The following is a 24,931-nucleotide window of genomic DNA, read 5'->3' as shown; positions in this document are numbered from 1 at the left end:
CCATGAAATTTGATTGGTGACATCTAATTGACTTTCAGATTTCAGACCACTACTCCCAGATAAGATAACCACGCCCATATTTACAATCGAGCGCCAAGAATTCCCAAAATAACTCATGGACTGAAGACATTTCCCGACCCTATATAACATCCTCCCGCCCTGGGGTTTTGAGAACTTTGAAAAGCTCGAGTGACCCATCAGAAACATTTTGCCTGGTAGAAATTGTGGCATGGTGCAGTTTTGCGCATGACCGGCGCCCTTTTTGTTGGGCACATTTTGCGACATTAAAATCAAAAATAACTCCGCTTCTAATTGGAATTAAAAGCTAAACTGGCTTTAAAAAGTTGTTCAGATCAAGGGGGTAGAGCCATAATGTTTCCAGTCACTAGACACCAGGTTGTTGAGTTATATGACCACCACCTTTTTTTTTCGCTCCGAGCAGATCATTTGCGCACTAAATACCAGATATCTCGGCTTCCTGATTGAGCATAGGTGCCATACCGGGGCATTAACAATGTTTCAAAATCATCAGTTTCAGTAGGGGTAGATCAGTAAATATAAAATCCTCAAATCAGGTTGATAGATTTTTTTGGCCCAAAACCTATTTTTTACGGGTACCCCGCCAATTGGACCCCACCCTGACATTGACCCCCGTCCGTTGAACCCCCTATGTAATTACATTGGGGCGCAATTGTCCGCGAAATCCCTTAGGGATTAGTAATACAAATGACCCTCCGAAAATTGACCCCCCGACAATTGACCCCTATGAAATTACACTGGGGTACAATTGTCGCGAAATCTACGAACAATTGACCCCTCGACAATTGACCCCCATAGTAATTAGGGTTATAGGGTTAGGGTCCTGGGTCATGTCAGGGTCCAGGGTTAGGGGTCCTGGGTCCAGTCAGGGTCATGGTCAGGGTCAGGGTCAGGTCAAGGGTCCAGGGTTCGGGTCGGGTCAGGGTCAGGTCAGGACAGGTCAGGTTAGGGCCTGGTCCTGGTCAGGGTCCTGGTCAGAATCAGGTTAGGGTCCTGGGTCCTGAGTCAGGTTAGGGTCAGGGTACAGATCAGGAATCAGGGTCAGGTCAGGTCAAGGGTCAGGGTCAGGGTCAGGGTCAGGGTTCAGCTCAGGGTCAGCTCAGGGTTATGGGACAGGGTCAGGGTCCAGGGTAGTCCTGGGTCCAGGTCAGGGTCTTGGTTCAGAATCAGGGGTCAGGGTTAGGGGTCCTGGGTCCTGAAGTCCTGAGTCAGGTTAGGGTCAGGGTCAGGATCAGGATCATGATCAGGGTCCAGTGGTCCAAGGGTCAGTGTCAGGGTCAGCCACAGAGCTCCAGGGTCAGGTCAGGGTCAGGGTCAGGGTCAGGTCAGGGTCAGCTCAGGGTCAGGGTCAGTGGTCAGGGTCAGGTCAGGGTCAAGGGTCAGGGTCAGTTCATGTCCAGGGTCAGGGTCCTGGTCAGGTCAGGTCATGTCAGGGTCAAGGTCAGGTTAGGGGTCCGGGTCCGGTCAGGGTCCTGGGTCAGAAATCAGGGTCATGGTTAGGGTCCTGAGGTCCTGAGTCAGGGTTAGGGTCAGGGTCAGGATCAGGATCAGGATCAGGGTCAGGGTCAGGCTCAGGGTCAGGCTCAGGCTCAGGCTCAGGCTCAGGCTCAGGCTCATGGTCAGGCTCAGGCTCAGGCTCAGGCTCAGGCTCAGGGTCAGGGTCAGGGTCAGGGTCAGGGTCAGGGTCAGGGTCAGGGTCAGGGTCAGGGTCAGGGTCAGGGTCAGGGTCAGGGTCAGGTCAGTCCGGGTCAGGGTTAATTGTATTAAATTATTGTCGGGGGTCTATTGTCGGGGGGTCAATTGTCGCCCACACCTTGATTACGCTCTTGCGAGTACAATTGCGGCGTCTTAAAATTAAAATTACTTTACTTCTGATTGGATTAGGATCTAAACTCGGGCATCAAAATGGTCAGAATTATCACATTAATTTGGGTTTTCAAAGCAATTACTTGCAACAATTACAACACTCCATGAAATGTATCTCGCTTCTAATTGGAGTTCGGTGCTTAGCCTGGATGAAGGATATTTAGAAATTATAGCAGTACGGGGATTTAGAAGCTAGCTCATGGTTACTACGGATGACTGAGTAACTCAAATCAAGTGCGAAGCTTGATCTTTTTTAGATGTCCAAGATTAACACTCAACTCCCACCAGAAGCGGCAGATATCTTAGTATTTCGTCACTATGACATGCAGTTATCACGAATGCTTAACTACATATACTACAACTTACTATGTCGGAACTAAAGTCCGATCTACCCAGATAACCCCCTTCATATATTCCCTTGTCCCCATCAGGTTTGGCAGTTTTATCCTCTTTGGAGTTTTGTCCCAACTTCCTTCAGTAATATAGACTCATAGCTTTGATCTTGGTCGCGAAAGGTTTATGTCTTTTGGACTCAGCACCCTGAAACCAGAGGACTTTGAAAATCACTACTCAATGTGATTGTTCTGAAAATAAAAGGCAAATTCAGCTTCGATCAAGGGTAACCGAGGCAGGATTTGCGACCGAGGCCGGGAACGAGAAAAAAACCGAGGTAATTGTCCCCTCCTGACCGAAGCCGAGAAACATCGCTATTCTTCGTAAAACCTGAGGCCGATGACTACGGACGGTAACCCTTAAAATCTTCAAAAATTTCCCCGAGCCGAGGATTAGCAACTTAATTTTAACCGAGGCCAAGGCAAAACCGAGGAATTTATGTCCTCCTGACCGGAGCCGAGTAAAATCCGCTATTCCTCGGTAAACCTAAGCCGAGTGACTCGGTCGACCCTATGGCTTTCGAACTCCCAAACATAAGCAGAAGTTATATTGATTTAGAGTATATAATTGCCTATGGCGAGAGAGCGTAAAAATCGATTTGGCCAAAAAACTCACAACCCTGATGTATTTGAGGACTTTTGAAATTATGCTCTTACTTAAACTGATGATTTTGAACAAGATTAATTCCCCGGACAAGTCACACCTACTCCATAATCAGAAAGCCGAGATATCAGGTATTATAGAGTGCAAATTAATTAATAAATGACTCGCGAGAGATAAAAGTGTGGTCAATAACTCAAACAACCTGATGTCTAGTGACTTTAAAAATTATGTTCTACCCCCCTAAATGTGATGATTCTGAAAAACTCCAAAGCCAAGTTTAGCTTTTAATTCCAATTAGAAGCGGAGCTATTTTGATTATAAAGTCGCAAAAGTGCCAAAAAGGGCGTGGGTCAATTGCGCAAAACTGCACCATAGCTACAATTTCTTCCCAGGTCAAAATTGTTTCTGATGGGTCACTTGAGCTATTCCAAGTCTCAAACCCCGGGGCGGAAGTTATATAGACGGAATGTCTTCAGATCCATGAGTATTTGGGAATTCTTGCGCTCGATTGTAAATATGGCGTGGTTATCTTATCTGAAAGTGGTCTGAAAGTCAAATAGATATCACCAATCAAAATTCTTGGGTCAAAAAACATAGGTCCTCAACACCCAACTTGCCCAAAAAAAATTGCTTACATTTTGGAAATTTGACGCTCAATTGTAAATATGGGCGTGGTTAGCTTATCTGGGAATGGTCTGAAAGTCAAATAGATGTCACCAATCGATTTCTTGGGTCAAAAAACATTAGGTTTTGATACCCTACTTGCTTTGATTGAGCAAAATATGAATTTTTATATTAGGAAAAGGTAAGATTTTCCCACGATCATATAAAAGGGCGTGGCCACAGACCTGGTGGACACAATATACTTTTTGTCTACCCAATTTTGTTTGATCTATAGACCCCAATACACCCAAATAACATCACAAACCTCGTTACTCAAAACATTGTGCGGCTTTTCAGTCAGATACTTGATTAGAGAGGTTTAGCTCGTTTTAGAATACTATATATAAAACTATATAAAACTATATATAAATACTATATATATAATACTATATATAAATACTGTGTATTAATGAAAATAATATTAATACGGCTGCAGTGATTATTGCAGCGGGCTTTATGATTATTATGTTGTAATAATTATGATTTCATTAACCTTTTCTTTTCTATATTTTCGGGTCTGATGAACATTTGTTGAATTTGTAAAAACTTACTGTGAAAAATTATGACTAGCTTCAATCCTGTTACAACGGGTATTCATTCTAGTTATGTATTCTAGTTCGTATAAATGCGAACAGACAACAAGACACTTACGTAATAACAGATGACCGGGAGCGATGTATCTTCATCTTATGGAGCTTTATTACTCTTATGGCGTCCCTAATTGGGGACGGCATCATTCTTGTAGCGACTATAAGATACAATGCCATCAAACTGCAGAAGGTTATCATAGCGGTGATGCAGCACATGGCTATCTGCGACCTTTTACAAACTGTTTTCAAAGTATTCCCAATCACTTTGGCATTCATCACAGACCGCTGGGTGGTAGGAGAACTGCTTTGTGAAGTTTCAGAAAATATGAGCTGGATTTGTATTGAGGTGACCCTGTTCCAAACTTGCACTCTGACAACCCTTAAGCTGACAATCTTGAAATACCCCTGAAATCCAGAGTCTGGTCCTCACGGTTCGGACACAAAATCTGTATTTTAATCTGGCTCCTAGCAGTGGTTGTTTACTCTCCAGTACTAATGGTGAAGATAATCTATCTCAGAAATGTGGCTTACTTTAGTTACCATGACTATGATTGTAACTATGGTTACACTTCACCCAAATCTCCCATCATGGTACAAATGGTATATTCTGATAACATTCCCGGTCGTTAACGCTCTCGCGTATATAGCCCTCATAGTTACATCAATTTATGTTCTGGTTGTCGCTAAAAAGGCAAGCTCCCAGCACGGACGAACATTACGGTGGGAGGGGGTGATAACAGTGCTGCTAACAGTGGGAGTCTTGTTACTTTCCACTCTTCCGTTCGGTGTTGCATTTATAAACTTGGCTCCTCGGAGCAGAGCAGGCACTGGAGTGTGGGCGACCAGTTATTTTAGTGCAGTACCTCAACATAATGGCTAACTTCTTTATATATACCATTACAGTTAAGAGTTTTAGAAAGTTCTTAAAGCTGAAGATTTCCCAAATCATGCTGAGAATGTCTACTCGACGAACACAAGTAACCCCTGAACGAGCAGCACCACCTCAAATGCAAGTTACCACTCAAGAACTGGGAGGTGACGAGCATGATGAAGCAGTACTAGAGTGAAGGACAACGACCTGCAAGGGATGGCAAAAGTCACGCTGTCGCCATGGTTGGATACAACGCTGAATCCTTCGCTATTAAAAACAGTTGGGGAGGACACTGGGGTGACGGAGGTTACGTTCACATGTCCGACACCCATCATAACTGCAACTATACGAGGTACTATTTGGCGGACAAAGTCTGAATTCTGCCCGGAAATTTTCGAAAATAATGCCGCCCAATTTTATGAAGGGCGAAATTAACAAGAATTGCGCCGTTTGTTTTGTTGTGACGGGACGATAGATTTCCATTCACTACAACTACAAGCTCTACTCAGCTCACTTCATAATATGAAGTATGAAACGTTATGTTTTAAATAGGAAACACTTGTGATCAATTCAATTGCCGTAGAACTTAATTTTTATCTGTAATTTAGAAATTGTAAGCAAATGGTGAGCTATGCTTATATTTTATAATTTTACACATCTGCATCAGTAGTCACATCTCCACAAGCAACCCTTGTGCGCTGCACGCATAATTAGTTGTCTAGTTGTCATGGTAAAGTGTGATAAACGGAAACGAAATCGAGACCCGCCTTCCTCGTTCTCCAAAATCCTCTTTTTCTGCAAATAAAATACGACCATTCGTAACCTTTCACTATTGCCTTTTTACAAAAGGGTGTGAATGGAAAAATCAGAAAAGTAAGTGCGAATTGCGAAATGCGATTCTACACATATCCTGAAAATTTCTTGGAAAAATTTTGAAAATTGTAGAAGCATTAGGTTTTTGGAGTGAAGACACCTACGAGATATAGGCAATTTTGTTAATTTGGTGTATTATTGCTTAGTTCAACGTCTCGATAGACATTATCCTACAGATCACAGAGAATATATTGTTTAGGCTTAGCTTTCATATTATTAGTTAGTCCCTCATTCAAAAAATGATATTTGACCAGTTCTTGGGCTGAATCAGGTGAGCAGCACGCCTGGACAACAATAGTTATAAAAGTAAGCTTTACCACAACACCAGACCAAACCTTTCTTTATTAATTAAGGAATACAGTCTATGTGGGATTAGTCTGCTGCTAAATATTTAACATATTTTGAAGATGTGCCCTGACTCTCCACATCAATATGTGTTGTGCTAGCTTTACTTTTTGTCTTTCATTGTTCCAGTTATTGTGATGACAAATTATAGCGCTACTAATATTTATATTAGTTTTTAATCTAATACTGGTCAGTGGCGTAATGTTGCCTGTTGGCGCAACCAACTGCCTTTCCACCAGTTACATTTTTACATTATTCATGCAGCTGGCTTTAAATGTATAGGATATTTGGCTCAAAAGGCATCATGTAGCCTCCTGGCTCGGACAAACCCCGACAAACCCCGACATATCCCGACAAGCTAGAGAACTTTATATATATATATACATATAAGTCACACCTGCCCAAGCTAGAGAGCCATGTCAGGGCCAGCAAGCAAGGTCCGGACCAAAAACAAACTGAGCCGACTGGGTATAGAAAATATTGAAATATGGAAACAATAGTAACATATAGAAGAATATTAAAAATATATTGTAAACTTAAAAGATCAATATTGATTTCACCTGTTACACAGACAGGTCATGCACAGACTCAGGTAGCGGGGCTGGTTATATTATCACCACTGACAACAACAACACTACCCTAGAGGAAAGATCATTCAAGCTTCCCGATTATTGCACTGTTTATCAAACAGAACTCACTGCCATCATCGAAGCTTGTAAATATCTGTCAACTTATACCAACACACACATCATCATATGGTCAGACAGTCTCTCCTCTATTCAAGCTGTATCCTCATCCTCAAACGAGGAGTAGAACTACTAGAGACTGTTACGACACCCTCAATACACTCGGATCCACTAACACCTTAGAGATCAGATGGATAGCTGCACACATCGGATTGTGGGGGGTAATGAAAAAGCAGACGAGCTGGCCAAAATTGGCACAACCAGTGAATCCACTTTGAATTGCCCAATTCCACAATCTTACATCAAACGCCTGATCGACGACAAAGTCACCAAACTTAATCAAGAATCATGGATTACTGATGGTCCCAGACACACTAAACTGACACTCGGACACAAAAACATCAACATCATCAAAAATCTCAACACTACACTCAGTAACAACAGACAAAATTACAGAACTGCAGTGCACCTCATCACGGGACATTGTGGCCTTAACAAACACCTACATAAAATTCGTAAATCAGACACAAGTGCTTGTCCTAAATGCGACGAAGAGGAGACTGTCTCACACTTTCTCGGACAGTGCCCGGCTATTGCCCAAATAAGAAGTCAACATTTCCGGGACTACTACCTCTCTGTCAATGACATATTCGACAACCAACACATCTCCACCATCGTCAACTTCGCAAACCACACAAAATTACAGAACTGCAGTGCACCTCATCACGGGACATTGTGGCCTTAACAAACACCTACATAAAATTCGTAAATCAGACACAAGTGCTTGTCCTAAATGCGACGAAGAGGAGACTGTCTCACACTTTCTCGGACAGTGCCCGGCTATTGCCCAAATAAGAAGTCAACATTTCCGGGACTACTACCTCTCTGTCAATGACATATTCGACAACCAACACATCTCCACCATCGTCAACTTCGCAAACCACACTAAACGCTTAATGGTGCCAGAGGAGTTGGACCAGACCGGTGTAACATAGCGACTACTCAAACGTCGTCTTAGTTCGCCTCTCTCTTCCACACTCAACCACCGCTAAGCATTCATCTATGACACACCCCACAACACTTACCATCATCCTTGATTACACATCTTGATTCCACCGGCATCCTCCCACAGGACTGCCATACCCCAGAGGTAGGCAAAGCATCCATGTGCTATCCTCTCGTGGGCCAACCAGGCCCAGCCTCTCTTTTTTTAAATTTTTAAATCAATATTGATTAGTTAATGTTATGTATGTATTGATATATTAAGACGCAATGAAACTACCAGACTACGATGTATGGGGACTTGCCACCGCACCCCATGGCAAAATTAACATATATCGACTCTGTTACATCGTTTCCTTAAATTATTTGTTATATAGTAGTGTTGAAAATATTAAAACGTTGTATATGCGGTGTGCATAAGTTATGGGATGGGGCTAATTATTCGGTTATAATTAATAAAATATTTAATATAGTTTTGTCTTGCGTTGGTTCATCTGTAATGGCCGTTTTATATGCAGTTTCGAACTATAACTTGTCCACAATTTGTTGAATTTGGTTGATAGGTAAGGTTTGGGTGCTGGGATGAAGTTTTACATATCTGCTCTGATCAATTTACTATTTTTAAAAGAACAGTAAATAAAAGGCTGAAAGCAATACGACCGTAATTCCCCACAGAAGACTCGATGAATGATTTCATCATTGAGAAACGGTCTCGAAACATTATTTTTCCAATGCACACATGTTTCTATTTATTTCAAATTTGATCCCTCTGATTCGCCGAAAAGCGGTGTCATAGAATCATAAAAGCAGCTGCGAAATTGAACATGCAGTGGATTTTGCAACGACATTTAAATGATTATTTTGTTGTGATTATTATGTTGTGTTATGCTACGACTAGCTTCAATCCTGTTACAACAATCATTCATTCTAGTTATGTATTATAGTTCCGTATAAAATGCGAACATACAACAAGACACTTTACGTAATAACAGATGACCGGGAGCGATGTATCTTCATCTTATGGAGCTTTATTACTCTTTTGGCGTCCCTAATTGGGGACAGCATCATTCTAGTAGCGACTATAAGATACAATGCCATCAAACTGCAGAAGGTTATCATAGCGGTGATGCAGCACATGGCTATCTGCGACCTTTTACAAACTGTTTTCAAAGTATCCCCAATCACTTTGGCATTCATCACAGACCGCTGGGTGGTAGGAGAACTGCTTTGTGAAGTTTCAGAAAATATGAGCTGGGTTTGTACTGAGGTGACCCTGTTCCAAACTCGCACTCTGACAACCCTTAAGCTGATAATCTTGAAATACCCCTTGAAATCCAGAGTCTGGTCCTCACGGTTCGGACACAAAATCTGTATTTCAATCTGGCTTCTAGCAGTGGTTGTTTACTCTCCAGTATTTATGGTGAAGATAATCTATCTCAGAAATGCTGTTTACTTTAGTTACCATGACTATGATTGTAACTATGGTTACACTTCACCAAATCTCCCATCATGGTACAAATGGTATATTCTGATAACATTACCTGTCGTTGCTCTCCTCTCCTACATAGCTATCACGGTCACATCAATTGCTATTCTGGTTGTCGCCAAAAAGGCTAGCTCCCAGCACGGACGAACATTACGGTGGGAGGGGGTGATAACAGTGCTGCTAACAGTGGGAGTCTTGTTACTTTCCACTCTTCCGTTCGGTGTTGCATTTATAACTTGGTTCCTCGGAGCAGAGCATGGCACTGGAGTGTGGCGACCAGTTATTTTAGTGCAGTACCTCAACATAATGGCTAACTTCTTTATATATTCCATTACAGTTAAGAGTTTTAGAAAGTTCTTAAAGCTGAAGATTTCCCAAATCATGATGAGAATATCTACTCGACGAACACAAGTAACCCCTGAACGAGCAGCACCACCTCAAATGCAAGTTACCACTCAAGAACTGGGAGGTGACTAGCAAGATGAAGCAGTACTAGAGTGAAGGACACGACCTGCAAGGGATGGCAAAATCACGCTGTCACCATGGTTGGATACAACGCTGAATCCTTCGCTATTAAAAACAGTTAGGGAGGACACTGGGGTGACGGAGGTTACGTTCACATGTCCCGACACCATCATAACTGCAAACTATACGAGTACTATTTGGCGGACAAAGTCTGAATTCTGCCCGGAAATTTTCGAAATAATGCCGCTCAATTTTATGAAGGGCGAAATTAACAAGAATTGCGCCCGTTGTTTTGTTGTGACGGACGATAGATTTCCATTCACTACAACTACAAGCTCTACTCAGCTCACTTCATAATATGAAGTATGAACGTTATGTTTTAAATAGGGAAACACTTGTGATTCAATTCAATTGCCGTAGAACTTAATTTTTATCTGTAATTTAAGAAATTGTAAGCAAATGGTGAGCTATGCTTATATTTTATAATTTTACACATCTGCATCAGTAGTCACATCTCCACAAGCAACCCTTGTGCGCTGCACGCATAATTAGTTGTCTAGTTGTCATGGTAAAGTGTGATAAACGGAAACGAAATCGAGACCCGCCTTCCTCGTTCTCCAAAATCCCTCTTTTTCTGCAAATAAAATACGACCATTCGTAACCTTTCACTATTGCCTTTTTACAAAAGGGTGTGAATGGAAAAATCAGAAAAGTAAGTGCGAAATGCGATTCTACACATATCCTGAAAATTTCTTGGAAAAATTTTGAAAATTGTAGAAGCATTAGGTTTTTGAGTGAAGACACCTACGAGATATAGGCAATTTTGTTAATTTGGTGGTATTATTGCCTTAGTTTCAACGTCTCGATAGACATTATCCTACAGATCACAGAGAATATATTGTTTAGGCTTAGCTTTCATATTATTAAGTTAGTCTCATTCAAAAAATTGATATTTGACCAGTTTATGGGCTGAAATCAGGGTTGAGCAGCACGCCTGGACAACAATAGTTATAAAAGTAAGCTTTACCACAACACCAGACCAAACCTTTCTTTATTAATTAAGGAATACAGTCTATCTGGGATTAGCCTGCTGCTAAATATTTAACATATTTTGAAGATGTGCCCTGACTCTCCACATCAATATGTGTTGTGCTAGCTTTACTTTACTTTTTGTCTTTCATTGTTCCAGTTATTGTGATGACAAATTATAGCGCTACTAATATTTATATTAGTTTTTAATCTAATACTGGTCAGTGGCGTAATGTTGCCTGTTGGCGCAACCAACTGCCTTTCCACCAGTTACATTTTTACATTATTCATGCAGCTGGCTTTAAATGTATAGGATATTTGGCTCAAAAGGCATCATGTAGCCTCCTGGCTCGACAAACCCCGACAAACCCCGACATATCCCGACAAGCTAGAGAACTTATATATATATATAAGTCACACCTGCCCAAGCTAGAGAGCCATGTCAGGGCCAGCAAGCAAGGTCCGGACCAAAACAAACTGAGCCGACTGGGTATAGAAAATATTGAAATATGGAAACAATAGTAACAATAATAGAAGAATATTAAAAATATATTGTAAACTTAAAAGATCAATATTGATTTCACCTGTTACACAGACAGGTCATGCACAGACTCAGGTAGCGGGGCTGGTTATATTATCACCACTGACAACAACAACACTACCCTAGACTGAAAGATCATTTAAGCTTCCTGATTATTGCACCGTTTATCAAACAGAACTCACTGCCATCATCGAAGCTTGTAAATATCTGTCAACTTATACCAACACACACATCATCATATGGTCAGACAGTCTCTCCTCTATTCAAGCTGTATCCTCATCCTCAACGAGGAGTAGAACTACTAGAGACTGTTACGACACCCTCAATACACTCGGATCCACTAACACCTTAGAGATCAGATGGATAGCTGCACACATCGGATTGTGGGGGTAATGAAAAAGCAGACGAGCTGGCCAAAATTGGCACAACCAGTGAATCCACTTTGAATTGCCCAATTCCACAATCTTACATCAAACGCCTGATCGACGACAAAGTCACCAAACTTAATCAAGAATCATGGATTACTGATGGTCCCAGACACACTAAACTGACACTCGGACACAAAAACATCAACATCATCAAAAATCTCAACACTACACTCAGTAACAACAGACAAAATTACAGAACTGCAGTGCACCTCATCACGGGACATTGTGGCCTTAACAAACACCTACATAAAATTCGTAAATCAGACACAAGTGCTTGTCCTAAATGCGGCGACGAAGAGGAGACTGTCTCACACTTTCTCGGACAGTGCCCGGCTATTGCCCAAATAAGAAGTCAACATTTCCGGGACTACTACCTCTCTGTCAATGACATATTCGACAACCAACACATCTCCACCATCCTCAACTTTGCAAACCACACTAAACGCTTAATGGTGCCAGAGGAGTTGGACCAGATTGGTGTAACATAGCGACTACTCAAACGTCGTCTTAGTTTGCCTCTCTCTTCCACACTCAACCACCGCTTAAGCATTCATCTATGACACACCCCACAACACTTACCATCATCCTTGATTACACATCTTGATTCCACCGGCATCCTCTCACAGGACTGCCATACCCCAGAGGTAGGCAAAGCATCCATATGCTATCCTCTCGTGGGCCAACCAGGCCCAGCCTCTCTTTTTTTTAATTTTTAAATCAATATTGATTAGTTAATGTTATGTATGTATTGATATATTAAGACGCAATGAAACTACCAGACTACGATGTATGGGGACTTGCCACCCCATGGCAAAATTAACAAATATCGACTCTGTTACATCGTTTCCTTAAATTATTTGTTATATAGTAGTGTTGAAAATATTAAAACGTTGTATATGCGGTGTGCATAAGTTATGGGATGGGGCTAATTATTCGGTTATAATTAATAAAATATTTAATATAGTTTTGTCTTGCGTTGGTTCATCTGTAATGGCCGTTTTATATGCAGTTTCGAACTATAACTTGTCCACAATTTGTTGAATTTGGTTGATAGGTAAGGTTTGGGTGCTGGGATGAAGTTTTACATATCTGCTCTGATCAATTTACTATTTTTAAAAGAATAGTAAATAAAAGGCTGAAAGCAATACGACCGTAATTCCCCACAGAAGACTCGATGAATGATTACATCATTGGGAAACGGTCTCGAAATATTATTTTTCCAATGCACACATGTTTATATTTATTTCAAATTTGATCCCTCTGATTCACCGAAAAGCGGTGTCATAGAATCATAAAAGCAGCTGCGAAATTGAACATGCAGTGGATTTTGCAACGACATTTAAATGATTATTTTGTTGTGATTATTATGTTGTGTTATGTTACGACTAGATTCAATCCTGTTACAACAATCATTCATTCTAGTTATGTATTATAGTTCCGTATAAAATGCGAACATACAACAAGACACTTTACGTAATAACAGATGACCGGGAGCGATGTATCTTCATCTTATGGAGCTTTATTACTCTTTTGGCGTCCCTAATTGGGGACGGCATCATTCTAGTAGCGACTATAAGATACAATGCCATCAAACTTCAGAAGGTTATCATAGCGGTGATGCAGCACATGGCTATCTGCGACCTTTTACAAACTGTTTTCAAAGTATTCCCAATCACTTTGGCATTCATCACAGACCGCTGGGTGGTAGGAGAACTGCTTTGTGAAGTTTCAGAAAATATGAGCTGGATTTGTACTGAGGTGACCCTGTTCCAAACTTGCACTCTGACAACCCTTAAGCTGACAATCTTGAAATACCCCTTGAAATCCAGAGTCTGGTCCTCACGGTTCGGACAAAAAATATGTATTTCAATCTGGCTCCTAGCAGTGGTTGTTTACTCTCCAGTATTTATGGTGAAGATAATCTATCTCAGAAATGTGGCTTACTTTAGTTACCATGACTATGATTGTAACTATGGTTACACTTCACCAAATCTCCCATCATGGTACAAATGGTATATTCTGATAACATTACCTGTCGTTAACGCTCTCGCGTATATAGCCCTCATAGTTACATCAATTTATGTTCTGGTTGTCGCTAAAAAGGCTAGCTCCCAGCACGGACGAACATTACGGTGGGAGGGGGTGATAACAGTGCTGCTAACAGTGGGAGTGTTGTTACTTTCCACTTTTCCGTTCGGTGTTGCATTTATAACTTGGCTCCTCGGAGCAAAGCATGGCACTGGAGTGTGGCGACCAGTTATTTTAGTGCAGTACCTCAACATTATGGCTAACTTCTTTATATATTCCATTACAGTTAAGAGTTTTAGAAAGTTCTTAAAGCTGAAGATTTCCCAAATCATGCTGAGAATGTCTACTCGACGAACACAAGTAACCCATGAACGAGCAGCACCACCTCAAATGCAAGTTACCACTCAAGAACTGGGAGGTGACTAGCAAGATGAAGCAGTACTAGAGTGAAGGACACGACCTGCAAGGGATGGCCAAATCACGCTGTCACCATGGTTGGATACAACGCTGAATCCTTCGCTATTAAAAACAGTTAGGGAGGACACTGGGGTGACGGAGGTTACGTTCACATGTCCCGACACCATCACAACTGCAAACTCTACGAGTTCACTATTTGACGGACAAAGTCTGAATTCTGCCCGGAATATTTCGAAATAATGCCGCCCAATTTTATGAAGGGCGAAATTAACAAGAATTGCGCCCGTTGTTTTGTTGTGACGGACGATAGATTTCCATTCACTACAACTACAAGCTCTACTCAGCTCACTTCATAATATGAAGTATGAACATTATGTTTTAAATAGGGAAACACTTGTGATTCAATTCAATTGCCGTATAACTTAATTTTTATCTGTAATTTAAGAAATTGTAAGCAAAAAGTGAGCTATACTCATATTTTATAATTGTACACATCAGTAGTCACATCTCCACAAGCAACCCTTGTGCGCTGCGCGCATAGTTAGTTGTCTAGTTGTCATGGTAAAGTGTGATAGACGGAAACGAAATCGAGACCCGCCTTCCTCGTTCTCCAAAATCCCTCTTTTTCTGCAAATACGACCATTCGTAACCTTTCAATATTGCCTTTTTACAAAAGGGTGTGAATGGAAAAATCGGAAAATAAGTGCGAAATGTGATTTCATGGGAAAATCTTGAAAAATGTAGAAGCATTAGGTTTTTGAGTGAAGACACCTACGATATATAGGCAATTTTGTTAATTTTGGTGGTATTATTGCCTTAGTTTCAACGTCTCGATAGACATTATCCTACAGATCACAGAGAATATATTGTTTAGGCTTACCTTTCATATTATTAAGTTAGTCTCATTCAAAAAATTGATATTTGACCAGTTTATGGGCTGAAATCAGGGTTGAGCAGCACGCCTGGACAACAATAGTTATAAAAGTAAGCTTTACCACAACACCAGACCAAACCTTTCTTTATTAATTAAGGAATACAGTCTATCTGGGATTAGTCTGCTGCTAAATATTTAACATATTTTGAAGATGTGCCCTGACTCTCCACATCAATATGTGTTGTGCTAGCTTTACTTTACTTTTTGTCTTTCATTGTTCCAGTTATTGTGATCACAAATATAGCGCTACTAATATTTATATTAGGTTTTAATCTATAGTAAGGGGAAAAGTGGCATTCCGTTGGATTTGAATGTTCACAAGGATTTCTCAACGGAATATGGTAGTTAGGACCCCTACGAACATAATTAGACTTGTTGCCAATTTTGTATCTCAACAGAAACACCACTTTTACCACTTTTTACCACCTTTATACCACCTTTCTGATTTGCCAAATATCTTTAGTTGTGAACGGCGTAGAAGGCTGCAAATTAACCTAGAATGTTTATCTTATCAAGGAGTAAAACTTTTGTATGAAAAATTGTTACATTGGACAATCAGCTAATTGCATAATTACCAATTAGTTAATCACCAAAAAAAGTGAACATTTTTGATTGGCTCAAAATGATTGAAATCGTTTGAAACACGGAGAAATGTAGTTTTTAGAAAAACTTCAAAAATGTTTCACTTAAAATTTTTTTTCGAGACTTAAAAAGTTTGAAAATTTGAAAATATATTATTCCGCCAAAAGTGATCGAATTGCATGAAACGTGGATAAAAAGGCTTTGCAGAAAAACTTCGAAGATTTTTAGATTGGGGAATACTAAAATCATCAATATTTGAAGTTGGAGTTCAGTAAATCTCGACATATTTTATTAATTAGGAATAGCTTAGCGGAAAGGGCTGAACCTGAAAAAGGTTAACCACACAATATTAGAGTTTCATAACTAATTACAATACAGCTTTATCAAATTCCACATAAAGAAACAGCACAAAAGGACCATTTAAGATCGAACCGATTTTACCTGCTGTACTATCATTTTATTGATTTCAATGATCAAAACCTCTGTACCGTCAATCTTGCCAATCTATACCGGGTATCTGAATGTACCGGACCTCTTATTTACCTCTATAATTAGACACAGTTGTGCAAGAAATGCGATTTCTCACAGGGGTTTCTTTTAACTGTGCACTTTTTGTCACTCTCGCAAGAGGCCCGGTATTATAGGGGGGGGGGGGGGGGGGGGGGGGTGGTATAGGAACTAGGAAGCGAGTGTAAATCTACCTTTCATCATCCACTGTGGCTTTTTTTGTATTGTGAATGCGCATGTGGAGATGCAAGACATTCTTGGCCTGGTAGCACTCTAGCTCGGAAGTGTCGGAACCCAACCCAAGTAACCCAAGTAAGTAATGCCGCTTCGTTTGCTATGCCAGAATCCAGATACCTCAAATAATCCTCATATCATATTGCCAGGGTCGGGATAAAGCTGGAGATAGCATCGAGAGCTAGAGGTTGCTAGAAATAGCTAGATTTAGAGTAAACTGGTGGTAGCTAGGTGGTGCTAGCATGGATGTAGCAGAACGTAGCTACACGGGGTTTCATTGGAGTTGGTTATTTTAATGGCCAAAGAGTGCCGGAACTAAAGTTACTTAAGATTGCAGTTGAGTGGCAGTGTAAACCACGGTGTAGTCAGGGATACAAAGCTACAGTGCAGGAGTACTGCAAAAGAACAGTGCAAGTGATACAGTCTGCAACAGTAAAACGCCGAAGAAGGAGATAAGATTGCGGCTGCAGAGGAGGAGAGGAGCTGAAACCTGATTGTGTTTGGGTTGAAAGAAGAGGAGGAAGAAGAGTTTTCTGCTCTAGTAACTGCATTTTTGGAAGAGGTGGGGTGAGAACTTATTTTCAAGCGACAAGGGTGGGCTGGAAGCAACCAGGTACAGCTATCCGACCTATTAAGATCACCGTCCTGAGCTTAACAGCCTTTCATCAGAATCTGATGAAAACAGAGAGACTGACCCACCCTTTTTAGATACAACGAAACCCTTTATATAAATCGACTTTTCCGCATGAATTACTTCATGGTATCTTCTTATCAAGGCTACAGACCTTGCCGTACCGGATTTATTGATCAAAGTGAGTCTCTTTAGCCCTCTTCTTCTTTAGAGCTTTAGGTTAGTGATCAAACTCTTCGCTACTCGCTCTTCAATGGATATATCAGGACAGATTCACATCTTTTTAGGTCTCAACCAGCCTTAGTTTTCCTGTTTTCATCATGTAGTACGTTCTGCTACCTCCATTTTAGCACCACCCAGCTTCCATCAGTTCACTCTAAGTCTAGCTTCTTCGGCGTTTTACTGTTGCAGACTGTATCACTTGCACTGTTCTTTTGCAGTACTCCTGCACTGTAGCTCTGTGTCCCTGACTACACCGTGGTTTACACTGCCCATCAACTGCAATCTTAAGTAACTTTAGTTCCGGCACTCTTTGGCCATTAAAATAACCAACTCCAATGAAACCCCGTGTAGCTACGTTCTGCTACATCCATGCTAGCACCACCTAGCTACCACCAGTTTACTCTAAATCTAGCTATTTCTAGCAACCTCTAGCTCTCGATGCTATCTCCAACTTTATCCCGACCCTGGCAATATGATATGAGGATTATTTGAGGTATCTGGATTCTGGCATAGCAAACGAAGCGGCATGCGCATTCACAATACAAAAAAGCCACAGTGCAGTGGATGATGAAAGGTAGATTTACACTCGCTTCCTAGTTCCTATACCCCACCCCCCCCCCCCCCCCCCTATAATACCGGGCCTCTTGCGAGAGTGACAAAAAGTGCACAGTTAAAAGAAACCCCTGTGAGAAATCGCATTTCTTGCACAACTGTGTCTAATTATAGAGGTAAATAAGAGGTCCGGTACATTCAGATACCCGGTATAGATTGGCAAGATTGACGGTACAGAGGTTTTGATCATTGAAATCAATAAAATGATAGTACAGCAGGTAAAATCGGTTCGATCTTAAATGGTCCTTTTGTGCTGTTTCTTTATGTGGAATTTGATAAAGCTGTATTGTAATTAGTTATGAAACTCTAATATTGTGTGGTTAACCTTTTTCAGGTTCAGCCCTTTCCGCTAAGCTATTCCTAATTAATAAAATATGTCGAGATTTACTGAACTCCAACTTCAAATATTGATGATTTTAGTATTCCCCAATCTAAAAATCTTCGAAGTTTTTCTGCAAAGCATTTTTATCCACGTTTCATGCAATTCGATCACTTTTGGCGGAATAATATATTTTCAAATTTTCAACCTTTTTCTAAGTCTCGAAAAAAATTTTAAGTGAAACATTTTTGAAGTTTTTCTAAAAACTACATTTCTCCGTGTTTCAAACGATTTCAATCATTTTGAGCCAATCAAAAATTTTCACTTTTTTTGGTGATTAACTAATTGGTAATTATCCAATTAGCTGATTGTCCAATGTAACAATTTTTCATACAAAAGTTTTACTCCTTGATAAGATAAACATTCTAGGTTAATTTGCAGCCTTCTACGACGTTCACAACTAAAGATATTTGGCAAACCAGAAAAGTGGTACAAAGGTGGTAAAAAGTGGTAAAAGTGGTGTTTCTGTTGAGATAAAAATTGGCAACAAGTCTAATTATGTTCGTAGGGGTCCTAACTACCATATTCCGTTGAGAAATCCTTGTGAACATTCAAATCCAACGGAACCCTTAAATCGACCACTTTTCCCCTTACTACTAACACTGGTCAGTGGCGTAATGTTGCCTGTTGGCGCAACCAACTGCCTTTCCACCAGTTACATTTTTACATTATTCATGCAGCTGGCTTTAAATGTATAGGATATTTGGCTCAAAGCTGTCGCAAGTCCTATAAATTATAAACTTAAAACGCCAATATATATATATATATAAGTCACACCTGCCCACCATATAATATATATAAGTCACACCTGCCCAAGCTAGAGAGCCATGTCAGGGCCAGCAAGCAAGGTCCGGACCAAAACAAACTGAGCCGACTGGGTATAGAAAATATTGAAATATGGAAACAATAGTAACAATAATAGAAGAATATTAAAAATATATTGTAAACTTAAAAGATCAATATTGATTTCACCTGTTACACAGACAGGTCATGCACAGACTCAGGTAGCGGGGCTGGTTATATTATCACCACTGACAACAACAACACTACCCTAGAGGAAAGATCATTCAAGCTTCCCGATTATTGCACTGTTTATCAAACAGAACTCACTGCCATCATCGAAGCTTGTAAATATCTGTCAACTTATACCAACACACACATCATCATATGGTCAGACAGTCTCTCCTCTATTCAAGCTGTATCCTCATCCTCAACGAGGAGTAGAACTACTAGAGACTGTTACGACACCCTCAATACACTCGGATCCACTAACACCTTAGAGATCAGATGGATAGCTGCACACATCGGATTGTGGGGGTAATGAAAAAGCAGACGAGCTGGCCAAAATTGGCACAACCAGTGAATCCACTTTGAATTGCCCAATTCCACAATCTTACATCAAACGCCTGATCGACGACAAAGTCACCAAACTTAATCAAGAATCATGGATTACTGATGGTCCCAGACACACTAAACTGACACTCGGACACAAAAACATCAACATCATCAAAAATCTCAACACTACACTCAGTAACAACAGACAAAATTACAGAACTGCAGTGCACCTCATCACGGGACATTGTGGCCTTAACAAACACCTACATAAAATTCGTAAATCAGACACAAGTGCTTGTCCTAAATGCGGCGACGAAGAGGAGACTGTCTCACACTTTCTCGGACAGTGCCCGGCTATTGCCCAAATAAGAGGTCAACATTTCCGGGACTACTACCTCTCTGTCAATGACATATTCGACAACCAACACATCTCCACCATCCTCAACTTTGCAAACCACACTAAACACTTAATGGTGCCAGAGGAGTTGGACCAGACCGGTGTAACATAGCGACTACTCAAACGTCGTCTTAGTTCGCCTCTCTCTTCCACACTCAACCACCGCTTAAGCATTCATCTATGACACACCCCACAACACTTACCATCATCCTTGATTACACATCTTGATTCCACCGGCATCCTCCCACAGGACTGCCATACCCCAGAGGTAGGCAAAGCATCCATGTGCTATCCTCTCGTGGGCCAACCAGGCCCAGCCTCTCTTTTTTTAAATTTTTAAATCAATATTGATTAGTTAATGTTATGTATGTATTGATATATTAAGACGCAATGAAACTACCAGACTACGATGTATGGGGACTTGCCACCCCATGGCAAAATTAACATATATCGACTCTGTTACATCGTTTCCTTAAATTATTTGTTATATAGTAGTGTTGAAAATATTAAAACGTTGTATATGCGGTGTGCATAAGTTATGGGATGGGGCTAATTATTCGGTTATAATTAATAAAATATTTAATATAGTTTTGTCTTGCGTTGGTTCATCTGTAATGGCCGTTTTATATGCAGTTTCGAACTATAACTTGTCCACAATTTGTTGAATTTGGTTGATAGGTAAGGTTTGGGTGCTGGGATGAAGTTTTACATATCTGCTCTGATCAATTTACTATTTTTAAAAGAATAGTAAATAAAAGGCTGAAAGCAATACGACCGTAATTCCCCACAGAAGACTCGATGAATGATTCATTGAGAAACGGTCTCGAAACATTATTTTTCCAATGCAGGGGGGGGGGGGGGGGGGGGGGGGGCAACCATATTAAAGTATATTAAAATGTAGGATTTTTCCCGATTTTGACCCGGGGATATACTTTAATATACTTTAATATACTTTAATATACTTTAATATACTTTAATATACTTTAATATATCCCTATCTCCTTGGGCTGTAAACTAGTGCTATTAACTATTAAACTATGAGTTATATGTGAGAATGATCCTGAAACTCTGAAGATATATTATAGTCTAGTTGGGTTTTCCATATAGCACTGTAGTGTACTCAATCTTGTATTATTCTTATGTGTTTATCGTGTACACAGTACAGACAGTTCCAATTATGCAGAAGAGTTGTTTATTGTTCCCAATTCCGATTACAATTATGACAAATTCAAAATAGAGGATTGTATGCGCTAAATTTGTACATCGAAAATTTAAACAGTGCATCACCCGAGTAGCTCAGCGGCTAGGCTATTGACTAGCTCTGCACGAGGTCGGGGAGTTCATCCTGCTTGAACGCCAAGTAAACTTTAGCCCGAGGCCACAAATGTTTCATGATAAATTAGGAAGTAAACCTTTGTTACCTAGCGAGCCAGTGGCAGTAGGTTGAGCAAATAATTCCGATAGTAGCAAAAACTTAAGTAGTCCCAGTGTCAGGATTGAGGGACATAATGAAGAATTAATCTGAAAATACACGACTATTTGGAACATTGAATCCGGAAAAGCACTTGCAGTTACAAAAAAGCTAGCTTTGACATCTACTTTGTAGATAACGACGCAAGAGTACTCAAAAAATCTGAAATGGCCTGCTAGGTAACTCGAGCAGCGGTAATTTGCCGTTGAATTTTAGCAAGCCAAGCTAGTTCAATAGTAGATGTGTATTAAAGAACAATGATAGTACTTACTTGTACTTGATTAGGTCTCCTCAATCATTCGAGTGGCCTGGCACCAATGAACTCCCGTTTGTGACGTTCATCTCCCTCCAAAGTTTTTCGGTCAATAGCATCCGTCGCTCTTCTAGGTCTATGTCAGTGTTTCCTGTAAACGATGCAGCATCTCCAGCAAACATTTACACAGTTCTTTCTTGACGGCCCCTAGATCTTCCCCATGGGAGGGGCGTTAAGCAGGTACTTAGGAAGCTAGGGGTCTGGCATTCTGGAGATGAAAATCAAATGACAGATGACAGATGACAATTGTAATCAAGCTGGCATTAAATCCATGCAAAAAGGAAAAGAAGCGTATGACTTTATGACATGACAAATCAAATGACAGGTGATCAGCAATTAGCACTGACCTGTTTTCCCACACCGAATAAATTTAACTCCTTGAACAATTAGAGTTCTTTTGGACACCAGACTATTCGGAAATCGGACCTGAAAGAGTTTTAACCTTACAAATTGAACAAAAAATTAACAAAGGATTGAAAGCTTAACTCAACCTTTCGGGAACAGAAGCAACACTCATAGATGTTCGTGGAGTATCAGAAAATCACTAGTTAAAATTTGTATCGAATAAGAGAAGATATCGATTTGACAAGAAAAGATTTATCGCAGACACGCGCGGTTTATTTAGACGCTTATCCAATGCGAAATTCAAATATCGCTCTTTTCGTGAAATTGATGGCGAGTGAATTAGTAGCGCCGTGACCATAGCCTCAGTCTTTTTACCATTGATTCTAAGACCTCCCTGGGCACCATACATGCACAAAAGGTCCGTTGTTTCTTGAAGACCTTCCTCGCTGTTATCCAGTACAGCCATGTCATCTGCATAATCTGTATCTAACACAGTGATATCATCAACAAGCGGGCTGATAGATCTTTGAAGAACCGCTCCGTGGGACACCACTTTGTTGCTTTCTGTTCTCTCAGCAGCCACATTGAGGCAGACATTAAAAAGTGGGGGACCCTGAATGTCTCCTTGGCCACTGCCTGAACTTACTTCAAACCATTCTGATAGTTCACCATTGTGTCTAACAGCACTAACAGTTCCATTAAAGAATGCCTGTATTATTCGAATGTATTTACATGGCAGGCCATAATGACTGAATGCTTTCCAAATATAATTCCTGTCGATGGAATCAAAAGCCGCGCACGCACGCGCACGTATTATTTTATACTTTTTGCTTTCTAATAAATATCGTGTCAATGTGTATGGTGTACGTCTAAATGTTCATGTTTTGCGTGATCAACTGAATCCAATTGAGAGTGACAAGGATAAGGATATAAGGACCCAAGTGCCTGTACGGCTTTTTCAGACCCCTGTGGACCAATACTCTTTAAATTGCTCTACAACATTCAACATTCAACATTTATATCTATATCATATAGATTAACTGTTATATAATATACTACGTCATTTTACAATTATTATCATTATTCTAATAGTCTTGCTGAGGGGGAGAAGTAAACGCTTCACATTAAAATACTTACAGCATAAAAATCTAAAACCATCAACACGGCTAGTTTTAATATCATGGACAATTTGGTATAATAAAAATAAATTTGGTATAATTTACCCTGCCTTAGTCAGTTGAAAGTCTGATAGCATATGTTCCGTTTGATTTGACCAAACTAATGCCTTTCATTGCTTACCTGAGGACCCCAGGCTATTATGTTCATTAAGAATAAAGATTTGGCGGAATGACAGGCTGAGCGCGGCCCAGTAATTCATTGCTTTATAATGACCAGCACTGGCTATTGTAGATAATTTGAAAATAGCTGGTAGCATTGATTAAAATTCTCACCTCACTGATAAGCTGATTGGTGTAGGGAAGCTGATACCGGTCATATTCATTCTTCACGGAGCTCTTCTGATAATGAGTAACGCGAGTACGGTTGTTATGCTTGGGAAACTTCAGCTGATCTTCAATAGCTGCAACTAGAGCCCATTCCAAACAGCGATTATTATTCTCATTCTTGATGTTGACAAGAGCCATGGTCTTGTGTCTGATGGGTTTAGGCAACTCCATCCAGCTGCTACCTGCTGACGGATTATACCTGAAATATAAATCATTAAATTTCAGTTTTGCGAATGAAATATTGTTTCTGTCTGGTTCTAATATACCGTTACAATAATGACTTTAATATAACCATGAAAATTCAGTTAAGAAATATAATATAAATCATTAAATTTCAGTTTTGCGAATGAAATATAACCATGAAAATTCAGTTAAGAAATATATCTGTAAGAGAGTAAATAATATTTCTTACCGGGTTATGTTGATCGAGATGCAGATTATTTCGTGTACCACCCATCCTCTTCCTTCCTTGATGAGCTTATCTATCCGTTCACAATGTTGCTATGCTTCTGGAGAGCTGGAGTAATGGGATCTGTGAGAAGCAATGGTGTCATTTCGGTATCAAACGTTCTCACTGCGAAGTCTCCAGTGACCATCTTGCTGAGATTCATTTTCATTTCCAAACTGAGCTTTATACCAGTTCCTAAATTACTTTCAATGATATCTGTCAATCTAACAAATGATTTCTTCAAAGCTCCTTGAAAATCGGTACCGATTAGAAGGAGGAGATAATGAGAATTTACGAAATAAACCATCTATGGCCGTGATACTGGTTACCGTCTGGTTTCCCGAGGAACTCCCCTCAGCTGTCTCAAAAGCTGGTTCAAATTATAAGACGTGGTGTTGATGGGATCGAACACACTTGCGTTTCCTGCATCCATCAAAGCAAGCTCTAGTTGAGCATCAATACTACTCCTAAAGGTATGATCAACCATCTCCTGTTTAAACTGATGAACATACAAAGGACTGGAAACATAGCGGACATCTCAACCCACTCAGGCCACTCCCACAGGCCACGCCTAGCGGACATTTCGAGGCTTTCGCTGTCAAAAGTGCCTTAATGGGATAGTTATCCCGACAACGCCAAATAGCCTTGGAAATCTCTGCAAGGGCCTTATCAAAATCTAAACTTATAGGTC

General features: G+C 40.4%; 1 protein-coding gene across 1 annotated transcript in view; it reads right to left on the bottom strand.

The window, feature by feature from the left end:
- Positions 1-24,727, bottom strand: part of LOC134817472 (uncharacterized) — a 62,960-nt gene extending 38,233 nt beyond the window's left edge. Inside the window, exons 1-3 of the mRNA XM_063826612.1 lie at positions 24,570-24,727; positions 23,739-23,991; positions 22,643-22,996 (exon numbers count right to left, since the gene is read on the bottom strand). Of these exons, the coding sequence (XP_063682682.1) occupies positions 22,643-22,996; positions 23,739-23,991; positions 24,570-24,727 (765 nt within the window). The remainder of the gene's footprint in view (positions 1-22,642; positions 22,997-23,738; positions 23,992-24,569) is intronic.
- Between the last annotated feature and the right edge of the window lie 204 nt (positions 24,728-24,931).

The sequence above is a fragment of the Bolinopsis microptera genome, chromosome 6 (assembly GCF_026151205.1).
Source record: "Bolinopsis microptera isolate Bmic1 chromosome 6, MBARI_Bmic_1.0, whole genome shotgun sequence".
NCBI classification, from domain to species: domain Eukaryota; kingdom Metazoa; phylum Ctenophora; class Tentaculata; order Lobata; family Bolinopsidae; genus Bolinopsis; species Bolinopsis microptera.
This window is presented reverse-complemented; position numbering and strand designations above follow the sequence as displayed.